The sequence below is a fragment of the Drosophila navojoa genome, chromosome 2 (assembly GCF_054131105.1).
Source record: "Drosophila navojoa isolate 15081-1374.11 chromosome 2, UAZ_NAV_1.0, whole genome shotgun sequence".
Taxonomy (NCBI): Eukaryota; Metazoa; Arthropoda; class Insecta; order Diptera; family Drosophilidae; genus Drosophila; species Drosophila navojoa.
In genome coordinates this window covers 16,280,473-16,307,419 of record NC_142890.1, presented here as the reverse complement: position 1 = coordinate 16,307,419, position 26,947 = coordinate 16,280,473, and the positions used below count along the sequence as shown (strand labels likewise).

At 38.6% G+C, this 26,947-nt stretch overlaps 5 protein-coding genes and 1 long non-coding RNA gene across 26 annotated transcripts in view; all 6 read right to left on the bottom strand.

Moving 5' to 3' along the window:
• Positions 1-3,066: 3,066 nt before the first annotated feature.
• LOC149092192 (uncharacterized) lies at positions 3,067-5,096 on the bottom strand. The gene is made up of 2 exons (XR_016196206.1): positions 3,478-5,096; positions 3,067-3,421 (listed from the first exon to the last, which is right to left on the bottom strand). It is a non-coding gene; the product is annotated as an uncharacterized LOC149092192 (long non-coding RNA).
• A 944-nt stretch (positions 5,097-6,040) lies between these two features.
• On the bottom strand, positions 6,041-8,697 carry Acsx4 (Acyl-CoA synthetase X4). Its single transcript, XM_030384420.2, has 4 exons — positions 8,235-8,697; positions 7,772-8,166; positions 7,166-7,282; positions 6,041-7,102 (listed from the first exon to the last, which is right to left on the bottom strand). The coding sequence occupies exons 1-4, from the start codon at positions 8,376-8,378 to the stop codon at positions 6,136-6,138; spliced, it is 1,623 nt and encodes a 540-aa protein (XP_030240280.1). The 5' UTR covers positions 8,379-8,697; the 3' UTR covers positions 6,041-6,135.
• Positions 8,698-9,020: 323 nt separating this feature from the next.
• On the bottom strand, positions 9,021-10,827 carry LOC108659433 (luciferin 4-monooxygenase). Its single transcript, XM_018112337.3, has 3 exons — positions 10,639-10,827; positions 10,076-10,587; positions 9,021-10,017 (listed from the first exon to the last, which is right to left on the bottom strand). The coding sequence occupies exons 1-3, from the start codon at positions 10,780-10,782 to the stop codon at positions 9,063-9,065; spliced, it is 1,611 nt and encodes a 536-aa protein (XP_017967826.1). The 5' UTR covers positions 10,783-10,827; the 3' UTR covers positions 9,021-9,062.
• A 712-nt stretch (positions 10,828-11,539) lies between these two features.
• Positions 11,540-13,461, bottom strand: LOC108659432 (luciferin 4-monooxygenase). The gene is made up of 3 exons (XM_018112336.3): positions 13,252-13,461; positions 12,673-13,184; positions 11,540-12,610 (listed from the first exon to the last, which is right to left on the bottom strand). The coding sequence occupies exons 1-3, from the start codon at positions 13,393-13,395 to the stop codon at positions 11,653-11,655; spliced, it is 1,614 nt and encodes a 537-aa protein (XP_017967825.1). The 5' UTR covers positions 13,396-13,461; the 3' UTR covers positions 11,540-11,652.
• Positions 13,462-14,854: 1,393 nt separating this feature from the next.
• On the bottom strand, positions 14,855-17,033 carry Acsx2 (Acyl-CoA synthetase X2). The gene is made up of 2 exons (XM_018112334.3): positions 16,016-17,033; positions 14,855-15,907 (listed from the first exon to the last, which is right to left on the bottom strand). Exons 1-2 carry the CDS (start codon positions 16,681-16,683, stop codon positions 14,935-14,937), a joined length of 1,641 nt encoding a protein of 546 aa, XP_017967823.1. The 5' UTR covers positions 16,684-17,033; the 3' UTR covers positions 14,855-14,934.
• Positions 17,034-17,389: 356 nt separating this feature from the next.
• Positions 17,390-26,947, bottom strand: part of GluClalpha (glycine receptor alpha 1) — a 48,252-nt gene continuing 38,694 nt past the window's right edge. For 4 of the 21 annotated variants that reach the window (XM_089265035.1, XM_089265041.1, XM_089265029.1 and 1 more), the window contains exons 8-13: positions 26,434-26,586; positions 26,088-26,267; positions 24,657-24,763; positions 23,453-23,577; positions 22,141-22,257; positions 17,390-17,426 (exon numbers count right to left, since the gene is read on the bottom strand). In XM_089265035.1, the coding sequence (XP_089121161.1) occupies positions 17,405-17,426; positions 22,141-22,257; positions 23,453-23,577; positions 24,657-24,763; positions 26,088-26,267; positions 26,434-26,586 (704 nt within the window). In that variant the 3' untranslated portion in view covers positions 17,390-17,404. Of the gene's footprint in view, positions 17,427-17,846; positions 22,258-23,452; positions 23,578-24,656; positions 24,764-26,087; positions 26,268-26,433; positions 26,587-26,947 lie in introns of those variants that run through there. The other 17 variants (XM_089265062.1, XM_089265070.1, XM_089265050.1 and 14 more) reach the window with 8 other exon arrangements.

Here is a 26,947-nt window from a genome sequence, read left to right as displayed (position 1 = left end):
TTGATTGTTCTCTGCAATGGTAAGCGCATTTGTCGTCAGCCGTCGTGCGGACAAACGCTCAAATTCAAGGGCAATAAGCCACTTACGTGGCCAAAGAAGGAAATGCCCTATCAGAGGCGCGCTCTCTCACTGTGTGGCCGCAAGGGCATGGTAAAACGTAAGAAATTGGCAATTAGTTAGGGCCAAAAATGCTTGCAAATTGCAGTTGGCCAACTGATTAGCCGCAAGCCAGGCGATACAAGTGACAACTGAACATGGAAAACTAATTTATCTGTGGAAAGGGACGGAAATAACAACTGAGCTGGTAAGCAATACAATGTGTCCTCTATATATACATATATACTAATACATATACATATATATGCATAGGCATATATGAAGAATCGGTTGTGTCTCTCAATGAAAGCGACACATGCAAAGACCTTGACCGCAACGCAACGGTAATATGAAACCCGCTAAAAAATGGTACTTTATAACAGGCCAAAAGTGATTGCAACTACGCTAACAACATTTTGCTCTTAACAAGTTTTTGAATACCCTTACAAAAGGCATAAGACACCACTGACGATGTATGTAACACATTCTAATTTTAAGCCTGCTAAAGATTGTTAATATTCTTTATTATTTATTTTATATATATAAATCACATCTAATATATTTCATTTTTATGGGCTTTACTTACCATCTTATTTATAAAAGAAGGCACGTAGTGAAACCAATTTTTGATTTATTTGATTTAATGCAATAATTAAAAGCTCAAAATATTTACATATTTTTTCAAAGAATTGCCAACGTGATTTTGTTTTGTTAAAATAACGAATTATTCATATTTTTAAAACACAAAACTTAGTATATATACACAAAACTTACGACGCTTTAAGTTTACAGAAATATCTTTGACTACTATATGATGTAACTAAAATTTGAAAGTTCATCAGCTTAAATATTCCTCGCTTTTATTTTGCCAATCGAATAATTTTGAGATTTTATTATTTTTACATTTTATCATCATACTCTCTGTCAAAAGAAACATTTATATGCAAGGGTATTTGGCGTCTGATCATCTTAAGGCTAACAGTTTTTTGTTGTTGTCTTTCATTTCATATTTCTTGCCGGCCTGCGGTGCTCGGGACGTGTTAAGGAATTGCTGTCTATCGCAGCATCTGCGATATGAGCGAACAACTTGGCCGGTTTCCATCTTGGGCCAACGGGCACAGGCCGTATCACTTGTTGGCTCTGGCTTATTACTGACCAAGTTATGCAGCAGATACAGCTGCAGCTACAGCCATGTGTCATGTTAGCCCGTTGGCGACTACAACTTGCCAATGTGTTGGCCGCCCCCTTCCCTACGCCTCGTCACACATTTCACACCTCCCACAATGGGGGGGCAGGCCACGGCGGAGGCGGGGCTGCGCCCAGGCGGACTCCTGTTGCTGCAGGCGCCAGGCGAACCAAAACAGCTGGCTGCCTGGTTGGCTGGTTGGCTAATCAGCCAGTTGGCCACATCAGCAGACACATTGATCTTGCTGTTAGGTTCTCTCTTTCTCTCTCTGTTTTGCATATTCCCATTAAAATTTGTTGAATGGGGTATATTTGACATACTGCTTAGATATATAATCTCCAGATATGATTCTATTTGATTGTATTCGATTAAGGCTGATCGTCCTCCAAAATTGATATATGTATGTATTTAAGACTATATAGTGTTACCTATACGCTAATAATTTACATATAAAAGACGAAAAACTAATTAGAAATATGACATAAAAGAAGAGACGAATGAGTAGTAAATAAGTATAGCTAAAGTGCAAAGGGTAACCCGTAGTCATTCATTCTACAGCCTAGCTCACGGTTGTTTGTTCTCTCTCTCTCTCTCTTTGGCCTTCTCTCTTTTAGCTGTCGCTGTGGAGCTCGGCTAGCATCTTCATCTTTATTAATCGGTACATTTATTTGATTATCTTACCCGAAGCCAGCTCCTTGGCTGGGGAGTCCGACCACTCGACGTTGAGATTTATGCCCTCGCCGTGTTATTTACGCGCTAATCATGCAACACTTTTCATTTTGACACGTTCGGGCGGCTCTCATGAAAAGCACCGCCAGCGGTAATTATGTAAATTTTCTGGTTGTTGTTGTTGTTGCTTCCTTACATTGACCATGGGCCGGGGGCAAAGCATTTTATGATCTATGCTGCTCGATTCGTGCTTAGAAATGAACACAAATTGATAAAAGCAACAACGACGAAAACAACAACAACAACAACAAACATTGGGCCACTATTTTTATAGCCCAAGCGGCGATCGATGCATCGTTCCCATTTTGCGATCGATCCGTTTGTTTTCACTGAGCGAACACGTCGCTAACATAAATTAAACAGCTCGATGAAGCGGACGGTGTGGGGACACAGCGTCCAAGATGGAGGCTGGAGCCGATGATGAGGTGCAAGGATCAGCTCTGAAATTCCACGGAAAATGCGCTGCGTGTTTTGACACCAAACATCCGCCCCAAAGCCGCAATCGCATTAGCTTCTGCAGCGAGAGGGGAGTTATTTATGGAAAGGGGATTGGGTATTTAATACGCCTCGGTTTGGGTTGGTTCCTCAAACGGCTGAGACGTTGAGCTTGTTAGCTCATGCGCATGACTGCAATTTAAGCGCCATAAATTGTGGGCTCTCAACATTCTCCCTGGCAAAGTGTCAAACTCGAAAACAGGGTATAAAATAGAGGGGTATACTGCATGCTATATGCGATGCAATTCGTAAAGTAATTTGAAAATTTCTATGTAAATTCGGTAATCAAATTGGGTTTATATCTTTGTTATGTTCTGTCTTGCTTAAAGAGCAAAATCTATTAGATACGATGACTATTAGGAGCCGAGAGCTACTATACATTTTGCATGTAAACACAATGTTAATTCACTGTTAAATCTAAAAACTAGATTATATGAAAAAATAGCAGTTGCAGGTTTATTGAAGCCATGACAAGTAGTAAGATTTTATCTTCCATAAAGTCAGAACCTGCAAATAGATCTAAGCGATATATTATCCTAAGCAAGTAAAACAAGATGTAGTTAGGGAACGGCTAATATGCAGCCATTTGCTTCCTTTTTCACTTGAAGCTCTCGTCAGGAACTTCTTTTTTTCAGGATGCAATTGTCTTTATTAATAATTGTTGTACGTGTCGTTGAAATTTGCTTAAAATATTCCCCAGAAGTTGATTAGACAAATCAAAGTCAATTAAAAAGAGAGGTTAGACTCGTAGACTTGCATTTGACTGCGTGAATTTGGCTTTGCACATTCATAAAGGTCCGGGCTCTCATCAACACGATAATTATTGCGCCCAGCAAGAATCAAATTGGGGTATCTATAACTCCTTCGGACCTTATCTTCCTTGAAATTCGTTGTTGATTTCTTCGGAAGGTTTGCCTAGCGAAATCGGTTGAAATTATTGATTTCGTCATGAAGTTAACTCTTACGCTTACCGTATAAACGATTTTCGAATGCACGAGCGCGTTTTGGCCAATCTATATAGTTATACACATAGAATCCAATAAGAAGCGGCGCTTGGAATGCTGTGGATCCCAGACAAGTTCTTAAATGAGTAACAAGTTTTTTATAAAAATATGCCATTATTATCTGTATAATTTTGTTTAGGGTTAAAATTTGTGATTGACATTCAAGTCTTTGGGAATTTTTGTAATAATTTTATGTATGTGAATACATGCATATATTTCTAGGGTATGTTCCAATCGAATCTAGGGATGCTAAAGTAATTAGAATCTACATTAATTATGACTTTGCCATGCCATGTAGAGCTGTTAGAGAGGCAATATGCTGACCATTGGGTGAGTTCTTTGCTTTGACATATGCAAATCGTAGAGCTAATTAAGCAATACTTCATGTAGCACAGACGACAGGCATGAAAAACAAAGATTTTCTGCCTTGACAATTCTTTATATAATGCACGATCAACGGAAGGTTCATATGGTAAAGTCTCTTGTCAAATGCGTGTAGCTGACAAACTGGTCGACAGTTGCTAATGAATTAATCAGCGAGAGCTTAGTTCATGAGTTCTGATCTATATCGCGACGATCACTGATCGTAAATCGTAGATCGTAGATCGTAGATTGTGGATTGTTGATTGTAGCTGGTTGGTAATGATCGATCAAAGAATCAGTCGCTGGCATTTAATTATACATAGACACATTATTCTAAGTGGCATTACTGACAAATGATAATTGGTATTTGCATGACAATTAGAGGTGCTACAGCTCCCTCTCCCTGTCTCTCTCTCTCTTTCTCTCTCTCTATTTCCCTGTGAACAAGATCAGTCAGGTTTTGCCAAGTTAGCCAAAGCTGGCCAAGGCGCCAGGCAGCTTTGATATGTTGCCCCCAACCTAGTGCCCGGTGCCCGGTGCCGAGACTAATGCAATTGGCTACGCCTTGCACTTCCTGCATATTTGATACGCCTGAACAGACAGCAGCCGAGGCAAATACCACGATCATCAACGGCAAGAACAGCAACAGGAAAGCGACATGATCGCTGGCATGATCAATGACAAATGCATCTAAATGCCCCCCCGAAAAGATTGTGTTTCATGAACTTGAACTTGACATTGAAAACAATAACTCGCAGCTGTCAATCAACCTAAGAGCTCCCGATCATTATCAATGATCCTCTGCGATCCCAAATGAAATTAATTTCTCAGTGCCCAAGTGCCCGTTTAATTGTTTTTTTCTGCTGCTGCTGCTGCTTCTGCTTCTGCTGCTGCGGCTTCGCTTGCTGGGCGTATCCAAACATTGAGTTTATTTTTAGGGTTTGCACCCAAGCGGTGCTCGTGATTCATGCGGCGACGAGGAGGGGGCAATGTATCCAATTGCAATGCTGACAAGATCACGTACAAAGTGCAACTTGGCTTAGCTGTCAATCAAGTGCTACATGCGATCAGTTTGCGTTTGGGGGACTAACCCTCAACTGAAATGGAAAGGTTAAAGGGTTGTTGAACTGAAAATGGGGCTAATCTATGCAACTATGAATTTAGATGTCACACAGAGGGTTGACAGACTTCTGATCGGTGGATCAACTTCATTTGAGCGAAGGCGACGAGAGAATTAACTAACAGCTAGGTGAGCAGGAGTGTTGGCTATTGGCTGAGATTTGAGTGATCGATAAAGATATATGGGTTACATATTTGTAAAGTGATTCACTATGTAAAGAGGACAAACTGATAAGGCTTACTTTAGAGAGTTCATATAGAAATTTAATCCGATAATTATTACAAATACCCAAAAGTAGTAGCTAAAGCACTACTTGGGGTCCTAGAAGAATACTCCCGCTGAGTTGATAAGAGCATATATACATAGCTAATTTATGATAGTTTGCCACTATTATTATACTACATAAAGCTCAAGCTTTTCTCATTGAATTACAAGTCATTTATATATTATTTATGGGGCTCCAAGTAGGCAACTCCACATACAAAACCATTAAAATTCTCACAGCAATAAATGGAGTGCTCTCAACTGTTTCGACCGATATCTAAGCAACTGGCAGCCTATTGCAAATTCGGCCCGTTGTATATTAACGCTAGTTCCTCTCTGATATTCAGGTGCCAGCATATCGCTTTGTTGGCTAATCAATTCGAGATAAGCACGTGATAATGGCAAAAATAAATACATAGTCCCGAAAAAAAAGAAACAAATCGAAGACGAATACTAACGACTATCTAAAACAACTTTCGGCCAGTTAGTGCTTCCGCCGCGATTCAGCTCTTGATTTAACTCTGCAGAGTATGTGGTGTTACAGTGTAGAAATATGCCTTGTTAGAGTAGATATGATATGAAATTTGATCAACTTTTTACTTATGTTAGAGTCTATAAGCATTGCTATAAATTTGATCGACTTTACATTCATTTTTCTCCACTGAACACTCAACTTAAAAGAAACTTTGTTAAGGGTATCTTGTCTTCGGCTTGCCTTCGCTTAGCCTGACAGCCTCTAGCTGACAGTTCAGCCAGCCAACAACAACTATTATGATTGAATACTGGAATGTATGAGTCATTTAATAAATAGAATGCCTAAACGCTAAGGCCTAAAGCCACAATAAACCACATATACCCATATACATATACATGAACAGTTAATGTCCATTGCGATAGTCGGTCCAATGCTTGCCCAGTGCCTGATCTCGGGCCTGCTGTCGGAGCACCTTGCCGCTGCCCGTCTTGGGCAGCTCGCTGAGAAAGAAGACGCCGCAGTGAAGCTGCTTGTGATCGACCACCAGGCGCTTGGCCACATATTCCACAATATCCATTTCGGTGAGCCGACTGCCGGGTACCTTGACCACCGCCGCTGCGGCTGGGTCGCCGTCGACCTCGTTCCAGAGGCCAAAGACGCACGCCTCGATCACATCCGGCAGCTCGGCGATCACCTGCTCCAGCTCGTAGGGGCAGTATTGGGCGCCATGGAAGCGCAGCATGTCGCGCTTCCGCTCGACGATGTACAAGAAGTTCTCGTTGTCAAAGTAGCCCATGTCGCCGGTGTGGAACCAGCCCTGGTAGTCCTGTATGCGCTTCGACTCGTTCGGATTGCCATAGTAGCCATTCCAGACCTTGCCATTGTGCACCAGGATCTCGCCCGTTTCGCCGTGGCCCAAACTGCGGCCGGCATCGTCCAGAATCTTCACCTTGACTCCGGGCACGATTCTGCCCACCGACGAGGGCTTGGCCACACCCATATTTGCCGCAACACCTCCGCACTCGGTTAGCGCGTAGCCATACGAGATCTGGCCATTCAGCAGATATTCCTGGAGCTTCAGCAGATTGGCCACATAGCAACTGCCGCCGCCAATGCTGACGAAGCGCACGCTGGCCAACCTCTGCTGGCTGAGCGTGGGAGTCTTGAGCAGCGAGGCGACCTGCTGTGGCGCCAGAGTCAGCAGCGTCACCTTGTACTTCTCGATCAGCTGCAGCATGTACTCCGGCGTATAGGCATGGTCGGTGATGACGCGCGTCGAGCCGTGGCAGCAGCTGTAGAGCATGTTGAACAAGCCCGGTGCCCAGTCGATGGTGCTAAAGGACAGCAGCACGTCTTGGCCGGTGACGAAGCTGTGGGGGAGTAAAATGATTAATGTGATGTGCCTCACTCGAGATCTACTCTGCCTATCCTACCCAAAGTCAAACAGGCAAGCGGAGTTCGATATGCAAACCGCTTTCGGCAAGCCCGTCGTGCCAGAGGTGCAAAGTATGGCCACTGTCTGATCGCCGCCCAGCATCAGGGGCTCCGGGCTAAGAGAAACAGAAGTGAGTTTAAGAAATGCAGAAGTTAGAAAAAATATAAACACTAAAAATAAAAGAGGTTTACCTAAATAAGAAAACTTATCAATGTGAACTTTAAAAAGATTACATTTAATTTAATATATTAAAAAAAAAAAAAATGTAAAAAACTAAAAGAAGAATAGTTTACTTAGACAAGAAAATTATTCTTGTAGCTAAAAAAAAAAAAAAAAAAAAATGTATATATTTATAAATAGCTATATTAAATTATTTAGTATTTAAAAAAAATTAACTTTAACAATATTAAAACTAATTTTATATATTATTTAACCAAACTAGGAACAGTTTAATAAAGCTTAATTAAAATCAGCCTAACAAAATTATAAGCAAATGTAGATGTATTTATTTATAATTGAGCTCAGCTGATTTTAGATCCAGCATTAATCAATTTAAACTCTTTTTGCTGTATAAATACTGAAAACATTTGTATTGTTTACTCACATATAGTGGAGCTCCTGTTTGGTCGGCTCCAGCAGGTCCTCAATGCGCGGCAGTTGGAGGCGATGATCCTTGAGCGTGTAAACAGGCGCCTTGAGCATTTTGGCTATGGCGCTCAGTCTGTCGTAGACAGTGCCGTCGCAGAAGATGATCCGTGGCCGGGTGATGCAGAACAAGTGCTTGAAGGTGGGCTCGTCGTGCCAGGGGCTGACGGCATGAAAGGGCGTGCCATTGAGCAGGCAGCCAAGCACGACGGGCATCAGATACGTGGTGTTGGTGGCGGCAATGCCGACAACATCGTCCTGACGCAGATTCATCGCCTTCAGCTGCTGGGCGATGCGTATGGCAAAGCTGATGGCCTCGCCATTTGTAAGCGCAGTGCCCTCCGTGTCGCAGATCTGTATAGAATATTTTGGTATATTAGCATTCCCTCCATAAATTGAAACTGATCTGTTTTAAAGTTCACCTGGCACAGGTTTGCCGGATGGTTGCGCATGAAGGCAAACAGTATTTTGCCAATGGAGCAATCGGCGTCGAAGAAATGCGCCGGCCTTGGTCCACTCCAAACTTTTGTATATTTATCGAACTGTGTGCTGGGGCCGCCTTCCATGTTTTCCTCTAGCTAACTGATAAGGGGGACGTGGATTTAATGTGGATGCGTCGAGCAGAGTGTCCAAGCGTCGCGCAAGTCGTTCAGCTACTGCCGACAAGCACCTGGAGTGGTCTTTGACTAGACCAGCTTGTCAGTTGGTTATCAGCTAACCGCTATCCTATCAAACGGTTAACAAACGTCACCTATCAGACTACCCGCCCGAAAACAACAAAAAGCTTCAGATACAACCAATGTTGGCGATAAGCCCAGAAAGCTGTCCAGCTGATAGTAAGGGACGTTTATTTCATGATATGTTCGCCTTTACTGAATACAAAATATCTCCGCTCGAGCTTTTAATATTACACACACACACACACACACACCATCTAAGAGCTATCTACAAAATATCAGCTCGTATTGTTTGGCATTTATCATATGTATATCATTTAATCTACCATTCTTATGACTATGTTCCACATTTGTGGACTCTATCGAAGCAGTTCATGCAAGCAGGACACAGCAACAGTACGTTACATATTTCATTCGTTAAATAAGCAGTTTCACAAGCAGTGCGAATAGGCATATATTAATTGAAATTCTACTGTAATTGCTGCAGCGCCACCTGTGGTTTAACTAATGTGTTTGAATTTCTTTATGAAAAGCAATTTTATTTACAAAGTTCAAAATTTGTAAGTTAAAAATTTAATTGGATTTTATTAGCTTAAGAAAATATTCCTTAGTGGCTTTGCGATTGGTTTTGCCATTGGGACTTCGCTTTAAATCATCCACTATCAAAGCACCCCCATGCAAGTGTTTGTTTATTATTGGTATGTTCTTCCGCACGTAGTTTACGACATCCTGAGCTTGTAATTGTGAGCCGACTTTCTTCACCACAGCTGCGGCAGCCTTGTCGCTACCCATGGGATCCCAAATGCCAAAGACACACACATCAGTCACATCTGGCATTTGGGAGATAACGTCTTCGATTTCATTCGGAAAATATTTGTAGCTCTGGTACTTCAGCATTTCCTTTTTCCGATCTACTATGTAGAGAAAGCCATCATCATCCATATAGCCTAAGTCACCAGTGTAAAACCATTGTTCCGAATCAAGGACATTCTGAGTTTCCTCCGGATTTTCATAATATCCAGCCCAATACTGACCGTTACTCACGCATACCTCTCCAATCTCGTTCGGTCCCAAATGATCTCCGTTCTCAGCAATTATCTTCATCTTTTTACCATCCACAGGACGGCCGCATGAGTTAGGCTTCTGATCAAAATGGAAATTAATTGTCACACAACCTAATTCTGTTAGACCATATGCAAGGCTCATGCCATCGTGATGCAATCGATTCCTTATCTTCAGTTGAGCCTCCAAGGAACACCGAGCACCTCCATAAAGAAATGTTTGTATGCTTGACATGTCGGTTTTCTCTAATTCGGGGCTGTTTCCTGTCAATGCTAAGTGAAGAGGTGAATGCATACACCACGTCACCTTGTGCTGTTCAACTATTCGCAGGAAACAAGCAGGGTCGAATGGAATGTCACTTATAATGCGTTTGGTACTGAAGACTCCAGAAGTAACCGTTGTCAAAAAACCAGAGAACCAGTCCAAAGTACTGTGCGCATACTGAACGTCCGCAGTGGTCAGATCTCTAAGATGGATTAAAATGCATAATTAAATAGATTATTTTGAGTTAAGATTTTACTTACAAAGCTGCGGAAAGGATCTTTCGACTGTTCGAGATAGTCACAGCCTTGGGAATACGCGTAGTTCCGGATGAGCACAGAATGGCAAGGGTTTGATTATTACCCTGCTCTAGTCGGGAAGGCTTAAAGTTTTCCTCTATTGGAGTGGCCAATACTTCATCAATTTTAATCGATCCAATGGTATGGTTACGCATTGTAACGATCTTCACTTTCAAGTTTTCTGTTGCTGCTTTCACTTTTTCGTATTCATCTCCATCGCAAAATATAAGTCGTGGCTTTGTTATATTGAAGAGCTGTTTGATGGCCGCCTCATCGAAGACCATATTCACCGCATGAAAGGGAATTCCATTGAAGAAGCATCCGTAGGTCACGGCAAAAATATGTGTGGTATTCCTTGCGATGATCCCGACAACATCCGACTGCAATAATCCTAGGGATCTCAGATAACAGGCCACACGCATCGAGTTCAAATGGAGTTCCTTCCGTGTTAACACGGTGTTTTCCGAGTCCGAGACCTGCACGAACACTATAATATTTGTCCAGCATTTATTTCACTACTGACTTACTTGAGCTATGAGCTGTGGATGTCGTCGCATCTCATGAAAGATAATCTCTCCAATTGATAAATCGGGTGAAAAATAATCACGTTCATCTTTTGCACTCCATACTTTATGCTCCGCATCGTAAGTGATCTCTGGTTTGAATTGCATGCCGACTTTAACAATTGCGTATTAATTAATGACTAGGGATACGAAAATGTTCGGGCTGCTATTTATAGGGCGGGGATAGATAACGCAGCTTAATCTTATTTGACATAAAATTAATATATGAGCTTAGCAGCACAAAAGTCTGAACTAATATTGTTAATACTGCTAGGGCTCATATTTACTCAGACCCCGTATAACTTCCCTGTTATCTGTACGGGTTGCCAGATCTAAACGGATGGTTGCTAATTGTAACTACCTCTGCTTGTAAGCGAATACGATAAAAAACATCAGAGTTATCTATCCTATCGCTGTTTTTTTTTTTTTTTTTTTTTTGCTTATAATCGCGGGCATTCCGTCAGCAATTAATATCACATCTTTGAATTGTGACGACTTTTTGGGAGTGCTTTTTATGGTGTTTTCGTTCTTTATAATCATACTTAAGAAGGTTTCGCATTATTTGTTTTTCAGAGCTGGAAGATCTGAGTGATAAGCCTGTGATCTCTCGCCTCACATACATACATTTCCATTCATTGACCCACAGTTTCTCATTTGAAATTCTTAACTAAATGATGACTTGCCATAATTTAGAAAATTTTACGGTTAACGGGATTCCCTTCTAATTATGGTATGACCTTTCTTGTGAATAATCACTGATCGATGTTTGACATTAGATTTAGCTGATAAATACACAAATGTATGTGTAGTTATACTCATTCACGAATGTAAAATGAGGTTTTTTTTATTAACTTACAAAGTCATCTGGCTGGAGATAGTTGTTACTACTATTATTATTATTTGTATTTAATACATTTACTGAATTTTTCATTTGATAACTCACATTAGCTTAATCTAATCTCCTTAAAAAGAAACCCTTTAATTTCTATCTTTAACCTCGAGAAAGTATGCTTTTGTGGCCTGGCGGTTGGTCTTGCCATTGGCAGTTCGTTTAATCTCATCCACGATGAGTGCACCTCCATTCAATTGCTTGTACTTGGCGCTGGTATGTTTTTTCACAAAGTCCACCACATCCTGTGCGTGTAGGGTGGATCCGATCTTCTTAACGACAGCAGCGGCGGCCTCGTCACCAACGAATTCATTCCAGATGCCAAAGACACAGACCTCTGCCACTTGGGGCATCTGAGCAATCACGTCTTCTATTTCGTGTGGGTAATACATGATGTTCTGGTACTTGAGCATCTCCTTCTTGCGCTCCACTATGTAGAGGAAGCCATCATCATCCATGTAGCCCAGATCCCCACTGTGGAACCATAGGGCGGAGTCTCGCACTGAGTGCGACTCCTTCGGGTTGCCATAGTAACCAGGCCAATACTGACCAGAGTAGACGCACACTTCGCCCACCTCGTTCGGTCCCAACGGCTTTCCCTGTTCATCAATTATCTTTACCTTGAAGCCCTCCATCAGACGACCAACCGAATTGGGTTTTGCATCAAAGTGATTATTTTTGGATACTGCACTCCCGACTTCCGTGAACCCGTATGCCAAACGCATACAATCGTGGCTCAATCGACTCCTTATTTTATGCTGCGCATCCAAGGAGCATCGACCACCACCATAGAACCAAGTTCGTATGCTAAGCAAATCGGCCTTCTCTAACTCCGGGCAGTTTGCTGTCATAGCCAGGTGCGCTGGCGCCTGTATCAGCCACGTCACCTTGTGCTCCGCTATGATTTGCAACAAACGCGCCGGATCGAATGGATTGTCAGCTATGATTCGCTTTGTACTGTAAACCCCAGAGGTAACCGTTGTAAGCAGACCAGTGACCCAGTCTAAGGTGCTATGCGTGTACTGAACGTCGGCAGTGGTTAGTTCGCTAGAACAATTTGGAATATTATTTTAAGCAAATCAATGTAATACTGGAGTGGCTTTACTTACGGGCTAGGGTTAAGAATCTTGCGGCTGTTTGTGATGGTCACTGCTTTGGGAGTACCCGTAGTCCCCGAGGAGCAGAGGATGGCGAGAGTCTGGAGATTTCCCTGTTCAAGGTGAGCTGGTTTGAAGTTCTCTTCCACAGGGGTGGCCAATACCTCATCAATACTAATTGAGCCCATCTGATGGTTACGCATTGTAACGATCTTCACTTTCAAATTTGCCGTAGCTGCTTTCACTTTTTCGTAGTCCTCGCCATCGCAAAATATAATACTTGGCTTTGTTATGTTGAACAACTTTTCGATAGTCGCCTGCTCATATGATATGTTGAGGGAGTGAAAGGGAATTCCATTGAAGAAGCATCCGTAGGTCACGGCAAAAATATGTGTGGTATTCCTAGCGATGATTCCGACAATATCCGACTGCAATAATCCCAGGGAACGCAAATAGCTGGCCACACACATAGAGTTGTGGTGGAGTTCCTCCCGAGTTAACACGGTGTTTTCAGTGACGGAAATCTAATGAGCATCATTATTTTTTATTTTTAGTTAGCGATTATCCTAGTTAGCCCCTTTAAGAACCTACTTGAGCTATGAGCTTCGGATGACGTCGCATCTCATGGAAGATGATCTCCCCTATTGATAAATCGGGAGCAAAATAGTCGCGTTCTTCTTGTCCACTCCATATTCTGCGGTCCGCATCGTAGCTGTTTTCCGGCGTGTAAGGCATTCCGAATGCAGCTAGTTGACTAACGCGACTGATGACATGATGCTGGACGTAGTTGCGCTTTTATACTATTGTAGCGAATAGCGTGATTACATATTGTAGATAGCAGTAGCCCGTTTTTAATAATCGTAGACTACACTTGCTACAAGTTGACGGCCGCGTGAGTGTGAGTGTGCGCGTGTGTGTGTGTGTGAGTAGAGCACAGATAGATTCAAGTGCAATTGTGAATTGTTGAGATAATCATGACTTGAGAATAATTTAGACTATGTGTGTGTTTGGCTACTGTGTGCATGGATGATTATCAATACTTGTTAGGTATTAATGGCCAATTATATATTCTCTTAAGCTTAAGAGTCAGAGTCTGTATGAGTCACTGATAGAGCATCAGTAAAATCAATTAAGACATATATATAAGTTTATAAAGTAGGCACGATTATCTTATCTGCTCAGAGCTTCACTCTCAACCTGCAAGTCATCGTAAAGGCAACGAGCCAATTGTAATAAATACGAGAGCAAAACAAGTTGTATTTCCACTCATTCAACGGTGATAAGAAATGCATATGCTCTATCTTCGTATATATGTATAAAATATATGTATAGTAACAAAATTGTCATGAATCGCATAAATGCTGTAGAAGCATGCATTAGCCTTACCTTAGACAATATTTCTTGATACAGATTTCATAATTCATGATTGTCATCTCTTTGAAAAATGAGTCAACATTTTTACATTGTGTTTTAGCTATTATCATTGTGTTTTGTCAAGCATTATTCTTAGAGATTAACCTGTTTATCATGGAATTTTTGGTTCAGCACTATGGACCCAATTTTTGCAGCGTCAAATTTGTTAACTCTTTCACAAATTAAATGGGGCCTATTGGGTCTGGACAATGGTAAGCAAACATTGAGTCGGTTCTACAACTCTATATTGTCTTTTATATATCTATCTATAAATTGTATTTTAATATATACAAATCTGGCATTTAGTCACTAGGACTTGTAATTTTCATTATTTTCTCTTCCAATTATACTCTTCAGACATATAAAACATATTTTATATTTATTATTAGCGACTTGTTATGCTGAAATAACACAAATAGCATTATATAGTCCACTAGGTATTGGTTTACTGGTTTTCATTCAATAACGTGTATTTGACAGTCAGTTACAACCGACTGCAACGCTCTCATTTGTTTTGACTTGGGGGTAACCATATCAAGAAGCTCCCAAAGTATTTGACGTAATTAGATGATAATAAACACGGTTGGTCTTGAAAACATTCTTATCTGAGACAGGTAGATTTCCAGTTGTAAGTCAGTTTTGGACTACCCTAAAATACATTGTAATTATGCAAACAAGTATTATGATCTTATCTCTTTAACTAATTACACTGCTGACCCAGAAGAAGTTATTGAGGTTAGCTTCAATTTAATAAATCCCATTTAACACAGATTTTCTAATTTTAAAATTGTCTTAGCTCTTACACAATTGCTTTTGCATTAGATTTTGCCAGAGACTTTAGTTGCCTTTTATGCGAATTAGTTAATCTGTTGGCTCAGTTTTCTGAGCTGACTTCAGATAGGCAGCTTTTACTGCCTGGCGATTAACCTTGCCATTGGCGCTCTTCGCCAGCTGTGGCACAATCTGAGCACCACCGTTCAGCTGCTTGTAGTTGACAGCAATGTGTTGGGCCACAAAGGCGATCACCTGAGCGGCGCTTAGTTGGGCATTTGGTTTGGGCACCACCGATGCAGCGGCTGCGTCGCCTTCGGTCTCGTTCCAAATGCCAAAGACGCAGACTTCGGCGACCTGCGGCATTTGAGCGATGACCTCCTCGATCTCATGGGGGTAGTACATCATGCCCAGATACTTGAGCATATCCTTTTTGCGTTCTACGATGTGCAAGTAGTTATCCTCGTCGAAGTAGCCCACGTCGCCAGTGTGAAACCAGCCGCCCTTGTCCTGCATCTCTGCTGTGGCCGCGGCGTTGCCATAGTACCCGCTCCAGTGCTGCCCGTTGTGGCAGTAGAGCTCCCCCTGCTCGTTTGGACCCAGAGACACGGCTGACTCGCCGACCACGCGCATGCGTATGTTGCCCAGGAGGCGGCCCACGGACTTGGGCTTCGAGTGGGTTGTGTAGTTACAGGAGACGCACGCGCCCAGCTCTGTCATGCCATAGGCGTTGCGCAAGATACCCTCGCCCCGCAGGTAGCCTTGCATCTTGTTCAGCGTGGCAACCAGCGTATGGCCCCCAGCGAAGAGCAAGTGCCTCAGGCTGCGCAGCTGGCGCACGTCAGTAGCCGGACAATTGGCCAGCATGGCGATATGCGAGGCGGCCACCACAGCCCAGCTGACGCCCTCCTGCTCGCACATGGATAGGAAATGCTCGGCACTGAAGGCCTGCTGCGATATGAGACGCACTGTGCCGTAGACCCCGGCCGTAATTAGGGTGACCAGGCCTGTGAGCCAGTCCAGGGTGCTGGGCGCGTACTGTATGTCGTTGCTGTTCAGATATCTGGAGGAAGGTAAGAGATACTCATAATGCCCCGTATTCTACTCTGGATAAAACAGTAAAAATTTCCCAGGGATATGGGATATACGGTATACGTAGCCTTTGTCCTACCTATGACTCTCGAATATTTGACGGCTATTCGATATGGTTACGGCTTTGGGTGTACCCGTCGTGCCCGAGGAGCAGAGTATGGCCATGATGCGATCGATGCCACGCTCAAACTGGCTGGGCTCATAATCCTCGGGAATAGATGCTTGCAGCAACTCCTGAATGCTCGTGACGCCCGCTATGCGGCCATGTATGATTATAATGGGAACATTCAGTGCTGAGGCAATATTTCGCAGCTTTTCATAGTCCAGCGCGTCGCAGCAGATGAGCCGCGGCTTGGTTATGTCAAAGAGCTGGCGTATGGTTTGTTCCTCCAGGCTGGGATTGATGGCATGAAAGGGCGTGCCATTGAAGAGGCAGCCATAGGCCACAGCTGCCAAGTGCGTGCTGTTCCTAGCCAGCAGGCCCACAATGTCCGTTTCCGCGACGAAGCCTTGAGCTTTCAGATACAAACTTACTTTAGCCGCATTGTGCAGCATTTGGGAGCGGGTGAGCCGTGTTCTCTCACTGTGCGAGATCTGAAATATGCGATGCGGATCGCTTTGCAGCTGGCGGAATATGATTTGACCTATGGTCAGATCGTCATTGTAGTAGCTCTGCTCCCGCGCGCCCGACCATATCTTGAGCTCGGCATTGTAACTGGTGGTTGGGTTAGCGTTGAGGTCCAACATTCTGATGCAACTGATGCAGCTGTCTCACGGGTTGGCCCTATTTAAAGGTCAAAAGTTGCCTGCTTTATTTGATAACTGTAAAGAGCTATGCATGCAATAGATTCGCATGACACGCGATCACTTTTATGATTATCGGCAAGATCGTGCTGAAAATTGGACGTCAATTTAGCGCTTAAAGTGTTTATTGCATATGTGAACTATTTGAGGTCATATGGCACGAAGTATGCCGGTATTCGACGAAACAGTTTGTTGCATTCATATGATTATTAACTTCAATTAAAATATGATTTTTTTATCTACCTATTCCTGACCAATTGATTAATGCAAATTTTTGAATAGATGACTCTCAATTGCTGATTGCTATAATGAAAATACTGCTTTTTACAAGCAGTGGCCATTTTCTGTTATCAAACTGCATGCGGCATGCTTGTTCGTCTAACACTGCTTTGATTTTTCTAAGGAAAGCAGTACTTGTTATGCTACGCTGCTGCTGCTGTTCCTTTTCTTCATTAGCTGGAAGCAGTTTATATTTAAAAGAAAATGAACAGAAACTATAATCTAAATAAAACTTAAAAGAAAACTATTAATTTCTCAGAAATAAAAATTATATTAAAAGTTAAACACATATTTTTTATTTTGCATAAGAAAATGGTGATCTGTAGTTTGTCACAAGCTGCTTCAATATTCAATTTCATTCAACATTCCTGCAGCTTCACTTGGCTTAAACAAATCCCAAGGGGCCTCTAAAAAAAAATAAATAAATAAAAATATTAAAAATAAATTTTAAAATTGAGAATTAGGAATGGCGTACATAACACTATTAAAGCAGTCGACACCAAGCATGAAATGCTGTTAAATTCGCAAAATGAAAACAATTTTTAATACATTTTAAATTTGGGTTTTTATTTAAACATGCCATGTTGTGTATTTTTTTTTAATTTCTTTTTTTTTTTCTTTTTTTTTTTTATCATTTATAAACATTTCACAAACATTTTCATTATTTTGGGGGTTTTACACATTTGTTTTTGGATTTGTTTTGTTTTGTTTTTGTTTTCAATTCGGGTTGATGGCAATACAACAATTATTTCAACTATTTTGTATAATTATTTCACTAATATTTTACTTATGCATTTAAATTTCATAATCTTCTTTTATTTGCCTTGTTTATGTTTTATTTTCGGTTTTTGGTGTTGTTCTTTGATTTCGGTATATTCTCTTGTTCTGTTTCAATTAACTTTCGCGGGTTGCACTACAGCAAATGTTTTTCCCCTTTTTATTTAATTTTACTTTGAACGCATGATCTTAACTATTTAGAATTTTCTTGCTGATGTATTTCTGTTAGCTAGTTGTTAATTATGTGTGTGTGTGTGTGTGTGTGTGTTTGTATGTATATCTGTATGTGTGGGCGTATGTGTGTACACTTAGCTCTATAAAGTAAGGATGTTGCAGGTTCTCAATTTGTAACTGATTCGTATTTACATTTTTCAATATATGTGTTTGTTCCTCTTAGAAATGATAATTGCAGTTTTTCTTTGTTTACTTTCTTTTTTTTTCGTTTTTTCTTTTTTTTGATTGTTAGAATTGGGCTTGGCTAAAGGGCCGCCGCTTTTTTAATGCTTGAAGATATGTGTTATGATTTTAAATTTTTCTTATAATTTTCATTTATTTTCGATTTGTGCGAGTTAAATTTCTTTAGAGTAAAGAGTGAAATAGTGTTGGAAAGTGATGTGAAGAGAATCAATCGTTTGTCTGTCTGTGTTGGTGTAGATTGCAAATGGGCTTTGGCCGTGTGTTAGTTAGTATTAATTAGTTAATATTAGTAATGTTCTTTTTTGTTTGTATTTTCCTTCATGACTATTCTATGTGCATGCGTTATGCAACACTGCGTTTGCTTGGAACTTAACTTAACTACACATAACTTATGCGCTACGTTTTGGTTGCTAAATGTCATTTATTTTTGATGTCACTTCGAAACTTGTAAGTCTTTTTACTTTTGGATCGCATCTAGAAGTTGTGCAATTGTTAAACCTAACCATATGACATTTACATATATATTATGTATGTATATGCACGTACATATAAATTATTTACACCGATATACTGGACTGCCGCACGGTAAAGAAATTCCCTTCGCTTCTCTCCCTCTGCTAAATGATAATTGACCAAATTGATGAACGGCAACTGAAGGCAGCACACAACCTACGCCAAGTCTCGGATTGGCCGTGACATTTTGATCTAACATAGCTCTAATATACTATAGAGACGAACTGGAACAGCTTAGCCAATTATTCCGATCGATAGATCGATGTGCTAAGAACTACGACGCTTTCATTTAGTTTTCTATCTCTTTTCAGTTATCTTTTTGCTTATCAGTGTATCATCAACATCAATCAAAACACATTTCTTTTTTTATTCTTCTTTTCTTATGTTTTTGTTTTTTTTTTTTTTTGGCCTTTAACTGTTTGCCCGAACCATCGACTACTTATTTGCTCACATTTAAAACCCTGTATGTTCAATAGCTATAGCTTCATATACAACTAGATTTTACTTTAACTGCCCACATTTTCACTGTTATTCAATTTTATTTGTATTTGTATTGTTGTGTATATTTATTAGCTAGTTTAGTTAATTTTCTTGGTGAAATTTTCATTTGTTTCTTGCTTGGCACGAATTTTACAACATTTATTTCATTTCCTCTTGAGGTTTGTTTAGTGACAAGTATAATCGTATAATATATACATACATATATATGTATAATATATATATATACATATATGTGCGTACTTATCATTGATTTTTGATTTTTTTTTTTCTTTTTCTGTTTTGTTTGTTTCATTTATTTTGGGCTTACCTTTATTATAAATAGTTTTTTATAAAGTATATAGTAACAAAAGGCGAAAATATGATAAAAGCATAGCATTACAAAATATTAGAAAGAAGTTGAATAAGAAAATGAAACAAGCTGAATAAAATATGATAGAACTACAAAATATTAGTTGATTTTTAGTCAGGAGTATTTTTCTTTTTTTTTTTTTGGTATTTTGTTTTGTTGTACATGTCGTTGCTATGTAGAATTCAGTTATTATCTTAGGATCGTAATTATCTGGTGTTTGTGCATAGTTTTTATTAAGTAATTTTAGGGGGAACTCGAGCTGCGTATATTATTAATTGGTTCCAACTGGGAAGGCGGCCAGCTATTTGTTAACTGCAGGACTCACTCCTCATACAAAAGGCACTTAATAAAAACGAAAAAACGAAAAGAAAAACAAAATAGTTTTGTTTTCGGAATCAAGTGCCAGGCCTTCAATCAAAATGTGATCCAAGGTGTCTATTTAGTAAATTGGTTTTGTAAATGTTTCTCGATTTTTTATTAGTTTTTAGTTTTTGGTTTGGTAATAAAAAATTCGTTTTTGCGCTACGTAATAAGCTATTTGTATTGTCTGTTAACTGGTTTTATGGTTTAATTTAACTTTAATTAATTAATTATTAATCTACTTAAAAAATAAATAACTAACTAATGGAAACACAAGCTTAAAATCGTACATAATTTCAATATTAGTTTCGCTTGTTTCCAAATAAATAATCGAATTGAAATTTTACTCTAGTTTATGCTAAGTAAAAATATATGTATGTATAAAGAAAAGAACAAAATTATCTCTAGGAATGTATCTATAGTAATTTGTAGCTACGTAAACAATTGAATTGAATCGAAGGTAGTAAACAAGCAAAAGGAAAAACTCGATAAGTATATAGTTGTATATAATTGGAATCGTTCTATTAGTTGATGCATTTCAATAGGAATAAAAACTTGCGGTACCCACCAGTTCCATTTGAACAATGCAATGAATGCACTTTACACCAATTTAAAATTGTGATAAATCAGAGAGAACTTAAACTTCGGAGCGTGCCGAAGTCTGAATACCCTGGCAGTTGTATAATTCATATGTGAGCGTATGGGTAATTATTGTTATTTGATTTTTGTTTGGTCTAACTATAGAACTATGGCAGCTATATGTTATGTTCCGATATATGTCGCTCTAGCAGCGTTGCGAAGCAGCCCTTATCAAATTTCAGTCGCATTGACCCAAAGGAAACTGAGTTTACATAGGACACAAATGATGTGGCATGGCAAAAATATTTGTAATACGTGCTGCCAGGTTATCATTGAATAGAAAACTCACTTAGCTTTGTGTGTGTTGTGCGTGTGTGTGTGTTCGTGTGTGTTTGTGTATGTGAATAAACAAAACATTGTATCATGTTTTGTATCGAGTTTTATTTGTGATTCTTTCTTTCTTTCTTTTTGTTTTTTTTTTTTTTTTAATTCGATTGTGAACATAATAATTGAATTTGCCTAGAATTTGTTTTAGTTGTTGTTGTTGTTGTTGTTGTTGCAGTTGCAGTTGTTGCTTATTTATATCTAAACTTAAATTTATCTACACGCAATTGTTGTTCGTTTTTTCCGCAGTAAATTTGCATTTTAGAATTCGAATTGTATAAACTAGTTGGCTTAAAACTTATTGACAATATGACAATATTTACAAACGTCGTGCGACTTCACTTATTTTTTTTTTTTTTTTTTTAATTCTCCTTCTGCTTCTTCTTCATCTTCTTTGAAGTTTCTTTTACAACTAACTTAGCGCATTTTAAGTACAAATTAATTATAATTTGTTTGGAACTAAACTAATTGAATTATGAACAAAACGTATATGGATTTAGGCCTATAAATAATTTATTTAAAATTCTGTATTCTTTAATTTCTCTTTTAAGTTTAACAATTTCGAGCATTAAAAACAAATTGAAACAAATCGAGCTGAAAGCGTTTTGCAAATCGCCCACAAATCGCTTTGTCCGTTTCTGTTTTTGTTTTTCTCTTTAAAATACAGCTTTGATTTCTCTTCAATTTCTTTAATTTCTTTTATCTACTATGCAGTCGTACTTGATCAATTTAACTTATAGTTAGTAAATATCTTTGTCGCTCATCAAATTTTCTTATAGTGGAAATGCCTTGAAGCCTTGTCTCGCCCCATTCGATCAAGCAAAGCATATACATATCTATATATATAAACATACGAATATATACGCATACGTATGCATATATATATGTGTGCCGTATTGTAAATTTCATGTTGGATTCTACATAGCCTTTGGTTTTCAGAGACGCGGACGCGCTTTAGAAGGTCCTTTTTTGTTTTCGTTTTCATTTTCGTTTTCGTATCGTTTCAGTTTCAGTATGGAAAATCGAATCAAAATCATATAAACATATTTGGTTATTTGCAAAAAACCAAGCCGAACGAAAGCCATACGCAAATGAATTTGGAACGTAAATTGGTAAATGAAAGTAGAAATTAAAAAAAGAGAGATATAATAGGTTAGTACAATTTCTGGTATTGTGGTGCCAGTGTTTCTCTCTAAATATATATTAAGTATATATATATGTATAAGTTAAACGGCATTTACTCATCCTCCTCCTCCCTGAAGAGATATGTGCTCCAGTAGACCAGATTGAAGAGCGCAAAGACCAGCGGGAATGTGATTCGTGAGATAACATCGATTCTCTTCGATCTAGAACATTGTCTTGGATAAATATTCAACAAGTACAAAACACATTAATTGATCATCTAGAGATTGGCTTTTTGATTTGTGATTGTTCTTTCTTTTGGCTTGGCTTTAGTTGGTTTTATTTAAATAGTTTTTTTGTTTTTGTGTGGCCTTTTAAGAAGTTTTCTGTTTTATTTTGATGGCATAATAATTTGTTTGTTTTAAATATTTCAAGTAGGAAACTCAAAATATCAGTTTCAGCTACGTGCGTGAAAATCAAAAGAGTGCTCATTAAGGAAATAAGATCTACTAAACATAAACAAAAGCGTTCGGTCAACTAGCAGGACATATGGATTCATGGGATGTGGCTTGGTACTAAGGGTTCCAAATTTTCGTTCTACAAAGCAAAAAATTGTTTTATTTTTAAAACAAACAAATCGATAGAAAGCAAAGCACACAACAAAACTTTTTAAGTTAAAACTGCAGCAATTTACACTGTTCAACAAAGTTTGCGTTTTAATTTATAGAAATTAGATTGAGTGAAAGACAAGAAGCAAGAGTGCTCTAATAGAGTGTATTCGACTAGAAGATACCCAGCTTGAGCAAAAAAGTTTGTTAAATACTCTTTGTTCTACAGTAAGAAAAATTTATTTATATTTATTATTAGCATAACAATTGAAACTTTGAGAGAGTGTATAATTTTTCGCATTAAGTTAAAGTTGATTCGTAGTTGCTTCAGTTACAAATAAAAAGATAATTACAGTAAAGTTCGCATCACTTAAAACTTTGTTGCACAGTGTAATTGACGCAGAGCGTTAAGCAAATTATATTGTCACATTTTACTTGACTCTGGACTCTTCGAGGGCCAGATGGCAAATCATTTGGCAGCAAGCATTCAAACAAAAGACAGCGAGCAAAACAAATGATGATGGCAAGCAGCAAAGCAGAACTCGAATCGGGTTTGTCTTTAATGTAAAGTACAAGATTCAGTTTCGGGACCCAATTCAATTACTGTTAATTAGTGGCATAAAAAGTCAATATATGTATATATATGTAGATTTATAACAAATTTATAGCATATAGAACGAGAGAGAGAGAAAGAGAGACAGAGTGAGCAAGTTGTAGATACATATTCACAACATCAAAAAGGAAATCCATCAACTACTACGAAATGTTTAACGAAATTCAACTAAGTAATACGGTTGCGTATGAAACAGTTGAGTTGAGTTACCTTGTGGGAAACTTGGATAGCCAAGTCTTACAGCAGCTGGGGCGCTTCGGTGGCTGCATGTGGACCTCGCATTGGCGCAGCTTCTCTAGGGCCAGCGGATCGCCCGGATGACGCACCAGGGGCTTCTGCAGGCCAGCCCCGCGCGAATATTGCGATGCCGTTTGAGATGGAATTTTGATTGTAGTTGATGCAATGAGGGGTACGTTGGGGGTGTGGGGTAATTGGATGGCGTTGCGATTACGAAATGCAGTCGCAAATGGCAAATGGCGAATGGTGAGTGGTGAGTGGTGAGTGGCGAGTGGAGAATGGGCGTGGCATGTGCGTAATTTCATTTAATTTCGTTGCAATTTTTCATCAAATTCCAGTTCAGTTGGTTGAGTCGATTGAATGCCACGCAGCGATGTTTGATGATGTTTGTGTGTGTGTGTGTTTGTGTATGTGTGTGTTTGTGTATGTGTGTATATTTTTTTTTTTTCATTTTTGAGGTCAAGTTGAGTGTTGGAGATTGAGTTTGTGTTTGTTGCGTATGAGCACGTTTGAAAAAAGTTGTTAAATTTTGCGTATTTTTTGTATTTGTGTGTATTTGTGTGCGTGTTTGTGTGGTTTTTAATAAAAAGAGGCAAATATAAAAGGAAATAGTTGTTTTAATAGTTTTATCATAAACATTTTGCAAATTGCCAATTTGAGTTCTGGTCTTGCTTTTCATTTGATTGTTAAGAAAGCTCGTAAAGTGAATTTGGTTTTTAGTTAAATGGTTTGATGTGGATAAAACTTGGCAATGGGTTCTAAAAACTTAACAAATCCCACGAGATTATTACCTAACATTTGCAATTATTCAACTATTTTTTACTTACACACGAGGAAGAGCTAAACTATGTGGCCTTTCGAGATTTTGTCTATATATATATATGCACACATAGAAATACATTTTCTAGCATCATATTGTCTAATGTTTCTATATATATCTGAGTACAAAAAGCTTCACTGTAACTGTATAGTATTAAGGCCTATTTCGATATCATATATCATCTAGTTCTTTCTTCTCTTTTGTAGAATAGCAAAGACTATAAATTCTAGAGCAGCTCCTACATCCAAAATCTAAATAAATATATCACATTTATCCTGTCTTCTTATTTGAGCATCCCTTGGCTCCTCAGTTATCAAATGTATAAATAAAATCGTTAGTAAATTGAAAGGTAAGTACCATTGCGAATGTTGCATTGCTATCTGTATCGAGCAGATCTGAAGCAGCATCTAAACTGGCCTGCTCCAAATCGCGGCGTTTCTTTTTCATATTCTCCTTATGCATGTCTGCGGCCCGATCCGTATATTGTTGCATGTGATAGGAAGATGTTGGACAAGAATTTATTTGTTCCACAAATGTTGGATATTTCGAATAGTTCGATAGACAGATTTTGTTGTTGATTTTGATATTTTTTTTTTTTTTTTTTTATAATTTACAATTGAGTTTAATAGTTTTTGTATTTTTGTTTGTTTGTAAATTGTTCAGATTTTAGTTAGGATGCATAGCACACATTTATACAGTTAGATAGTTAGATAGCGACAGAGACAGCGAGTGAGAGAAAGAAAGAGAGACAGACAGAGATAGATAGATCACACATACAGAAACATTAAACAATTTGAAAGGGTTGGCAAAATTAAAATCAATAATAATTCAATAAAATTTTTGAAATGTTTATCATCAAGTGCAAGTTGTTTTGTCAATTGGAAAATATGTGTGTATGTTTAGTTGTTTCATTTTAAATATGTACAATTAAATGCGCAACAGAAAATATATAAGAATTTTTTAAAATTGCGTTTGGTGTCGAAAAAGCAAAAAATAAAATAAAAATCGTTTACAAATTTGTTTCCAATTTTTTATCAAACGCGTTTAGGGTTTGAGTGTGTGTGAGTATATGTATGTGTGTGTGTGTGTGTGTGAGTTGGATGAATACATGTGTGTGTATGAGTGTGAAATGAAATAAGAGAGTAAATCAAAACAATTGGATTAGTAGAAGTATATATGCAAAAATCATTTTGTTGTTACAATATATATGTGAATGAAATAACCAAAAAGAATCGAGAATGAAAAACAATACATGTATTGATACATATATATATTGAATGAAAAATAAATGCTAGACTACAAATTGTTGGATTATAGCTGTTAAAAATATTTAGTTGCTGCTGGTTGTTGTAGTTGTAGTTGTCGATGTTGTTGTTGTTGTTGTTGTAGATCAAAAATCAGTTTATTTGTATTCCGACAAAAATTGTGTGTGAAACGCCGGCGAGTGTAGATATGAAGCTCAACTGTGTGTGTGAGAGTGTTCGATTGTGTTCGTGTATGTGTGTGTGTGTGTGTGACAGTCCGTTACGAGTTTGTTTATTAGATATGCGAGTAAATTGTAGTTACATATAGGTATATATACACAATATACGTTACACGGAGCATATAAATAAACATATATATATATATAATTTAATACATATATATATATATATATTTATGTATGTATATGAGTGGTACTCGACAAAAATAATGTTTTAAAAAAACAAACAAGAGTAAAAATAGAATAAACACCATCGATTAATACATTAAGTAAGTTTGTTAAGAAGCATATCAAATCTCAATTACTAGCTTTATTCAAACCTGAGCGGGAGGCATAGTTCACCAGGGCGAATTCGAGCAACGCCCCAAAGACAAACGTCAGACAGACGCCGGTCCAAACATCGATTGCCTTTGTATAGGAAACGGGCGGCAGTGAGGCATTAATGCCCGATGTTTGTGTGGCCATAGTTAGTAAAGTGGTTACACCTGGAACAAATGTAAGTATATATAGACAATAGAGTTCAGATAGCTGTACTAGAAGAGAACAGATATACATATGCACATATATGTATGTATGTATGGGTTACCAGCAGTCTAGAGTTGGCTTAGCTGAAACGTGATTTTCATACGCAATCTTTGGTTGGGCACTTACCTAACGATACGCGCGCGGGCACTGCGCCTTGATCCAGCCAGAATGATACCCATGATACAATGACCAGCATACAGCATGGTATATAAATTTGTATTAAGTAATATGAGAATTCTCGCTTGAATAGTAGATCGACTTTGAGGCAACTGTATTCACCTATGAGTATACAAGGTAATATACAACTGTGTCAAACTCAAAATGTACGGGAAGGATTCGAAATGGCGTTAGTTCATTTTTGATCTCACACGCACGCACACATATGTATATGTATATGTATATGTATATGTATATGTACACAGAGAGTAGATGAGTTTAGACACTGACAAAACATAAGTAGAAACACACAGACAAAACACACGTACATTTCCAATATTTTTAATATATATGTATGTATCAAAACAAATTTGTCATCCAATAAATCAGTGAAAACCAAAATCAATTTGCTTGCTTTTGAAATTTTGCCACGAAGAAATGAATCAGAAATTAGGAGAACATTTACGTTCATGAATTTTTTGTT

Bases quoted from the DNA above. Each gene is read 5' to 3' on its own strand.
- Acsx4 (XM_030384420.2), bottom strand. From the start codon at position 8,378: ATGGAAGGCGGCCCCAGCACACAGTTCGATAAATATACAAAAGTTTGG. The intron at 8,167-8,234 runs GTGAACTTTAAA...TATTCTATACAG, and splicing joins ATCCGGCAAACCTGTGCCAG to ATCTGCGACACGGAGGGCAC. The intron at 7,283-7,771 runs GTGAGTAAACAA...TGTTTCTCTTAG, and splicing joins AAACAGGAGCTCCACTATAT to CCCGGAGCCCCTGATGCTGG.
- LOC108659433 (XM_018112337.3), bottom strand. From the start codon at position 10,782: ATGCAATTCAAACCAGAGATCACTTACGATGCGGAGCATAAAGTATGG. The intron at 10,588-10,638 runs GTAAGTCAGTAG...GTGTTCGTGCAG, and splicing joins ATCCACAGCTCATAGCTCAA to GTCTCGGACTCGGAAAACAC. The intron at 10,018-10,075 runs GTAAGTAAAATC...AATCCATCTTAG, and splicing joins AAGATCCTTTCCGCAGCTTT to AGATCTGACCACTGCGGACG.
- LOC108659432 (XM_018112336.3), bottom strand. From the start codon at position 13,395: ATGCCTTACACGCCGGAAAACAGCTACGATGCGGACCGCAGAATATGG. The intron at 13,185-13,251 runs GTAGGTTCTTAA...GATGCTCATTAG, and splicing joins ATCCGAAGCTCATAGCTCAA to ATTTCCGTCACTGAAAACAC. The intron at 12,611-12,672 runs GTAAGTAAAGCC...AAATTGTTCTAG, and splicing joins AAGATTCTTAACCCTAGCCC to CGAACTAACCACTGCCGACG.
- Acsx2 (XM_018112334.3), bottom strand. From the start codon at position 16,683: ATGTTGGACCTCAACGCTAACCCAACCACCAGTTACAATGCCGAGCTC. The intron at 15,908-16,015 runs GTAGGACAAAGG...ACCTTCCTCCAG, and splicing joins CAAATATTCGAGAGTCATAG to ATATCTGAACAGCAACGACA.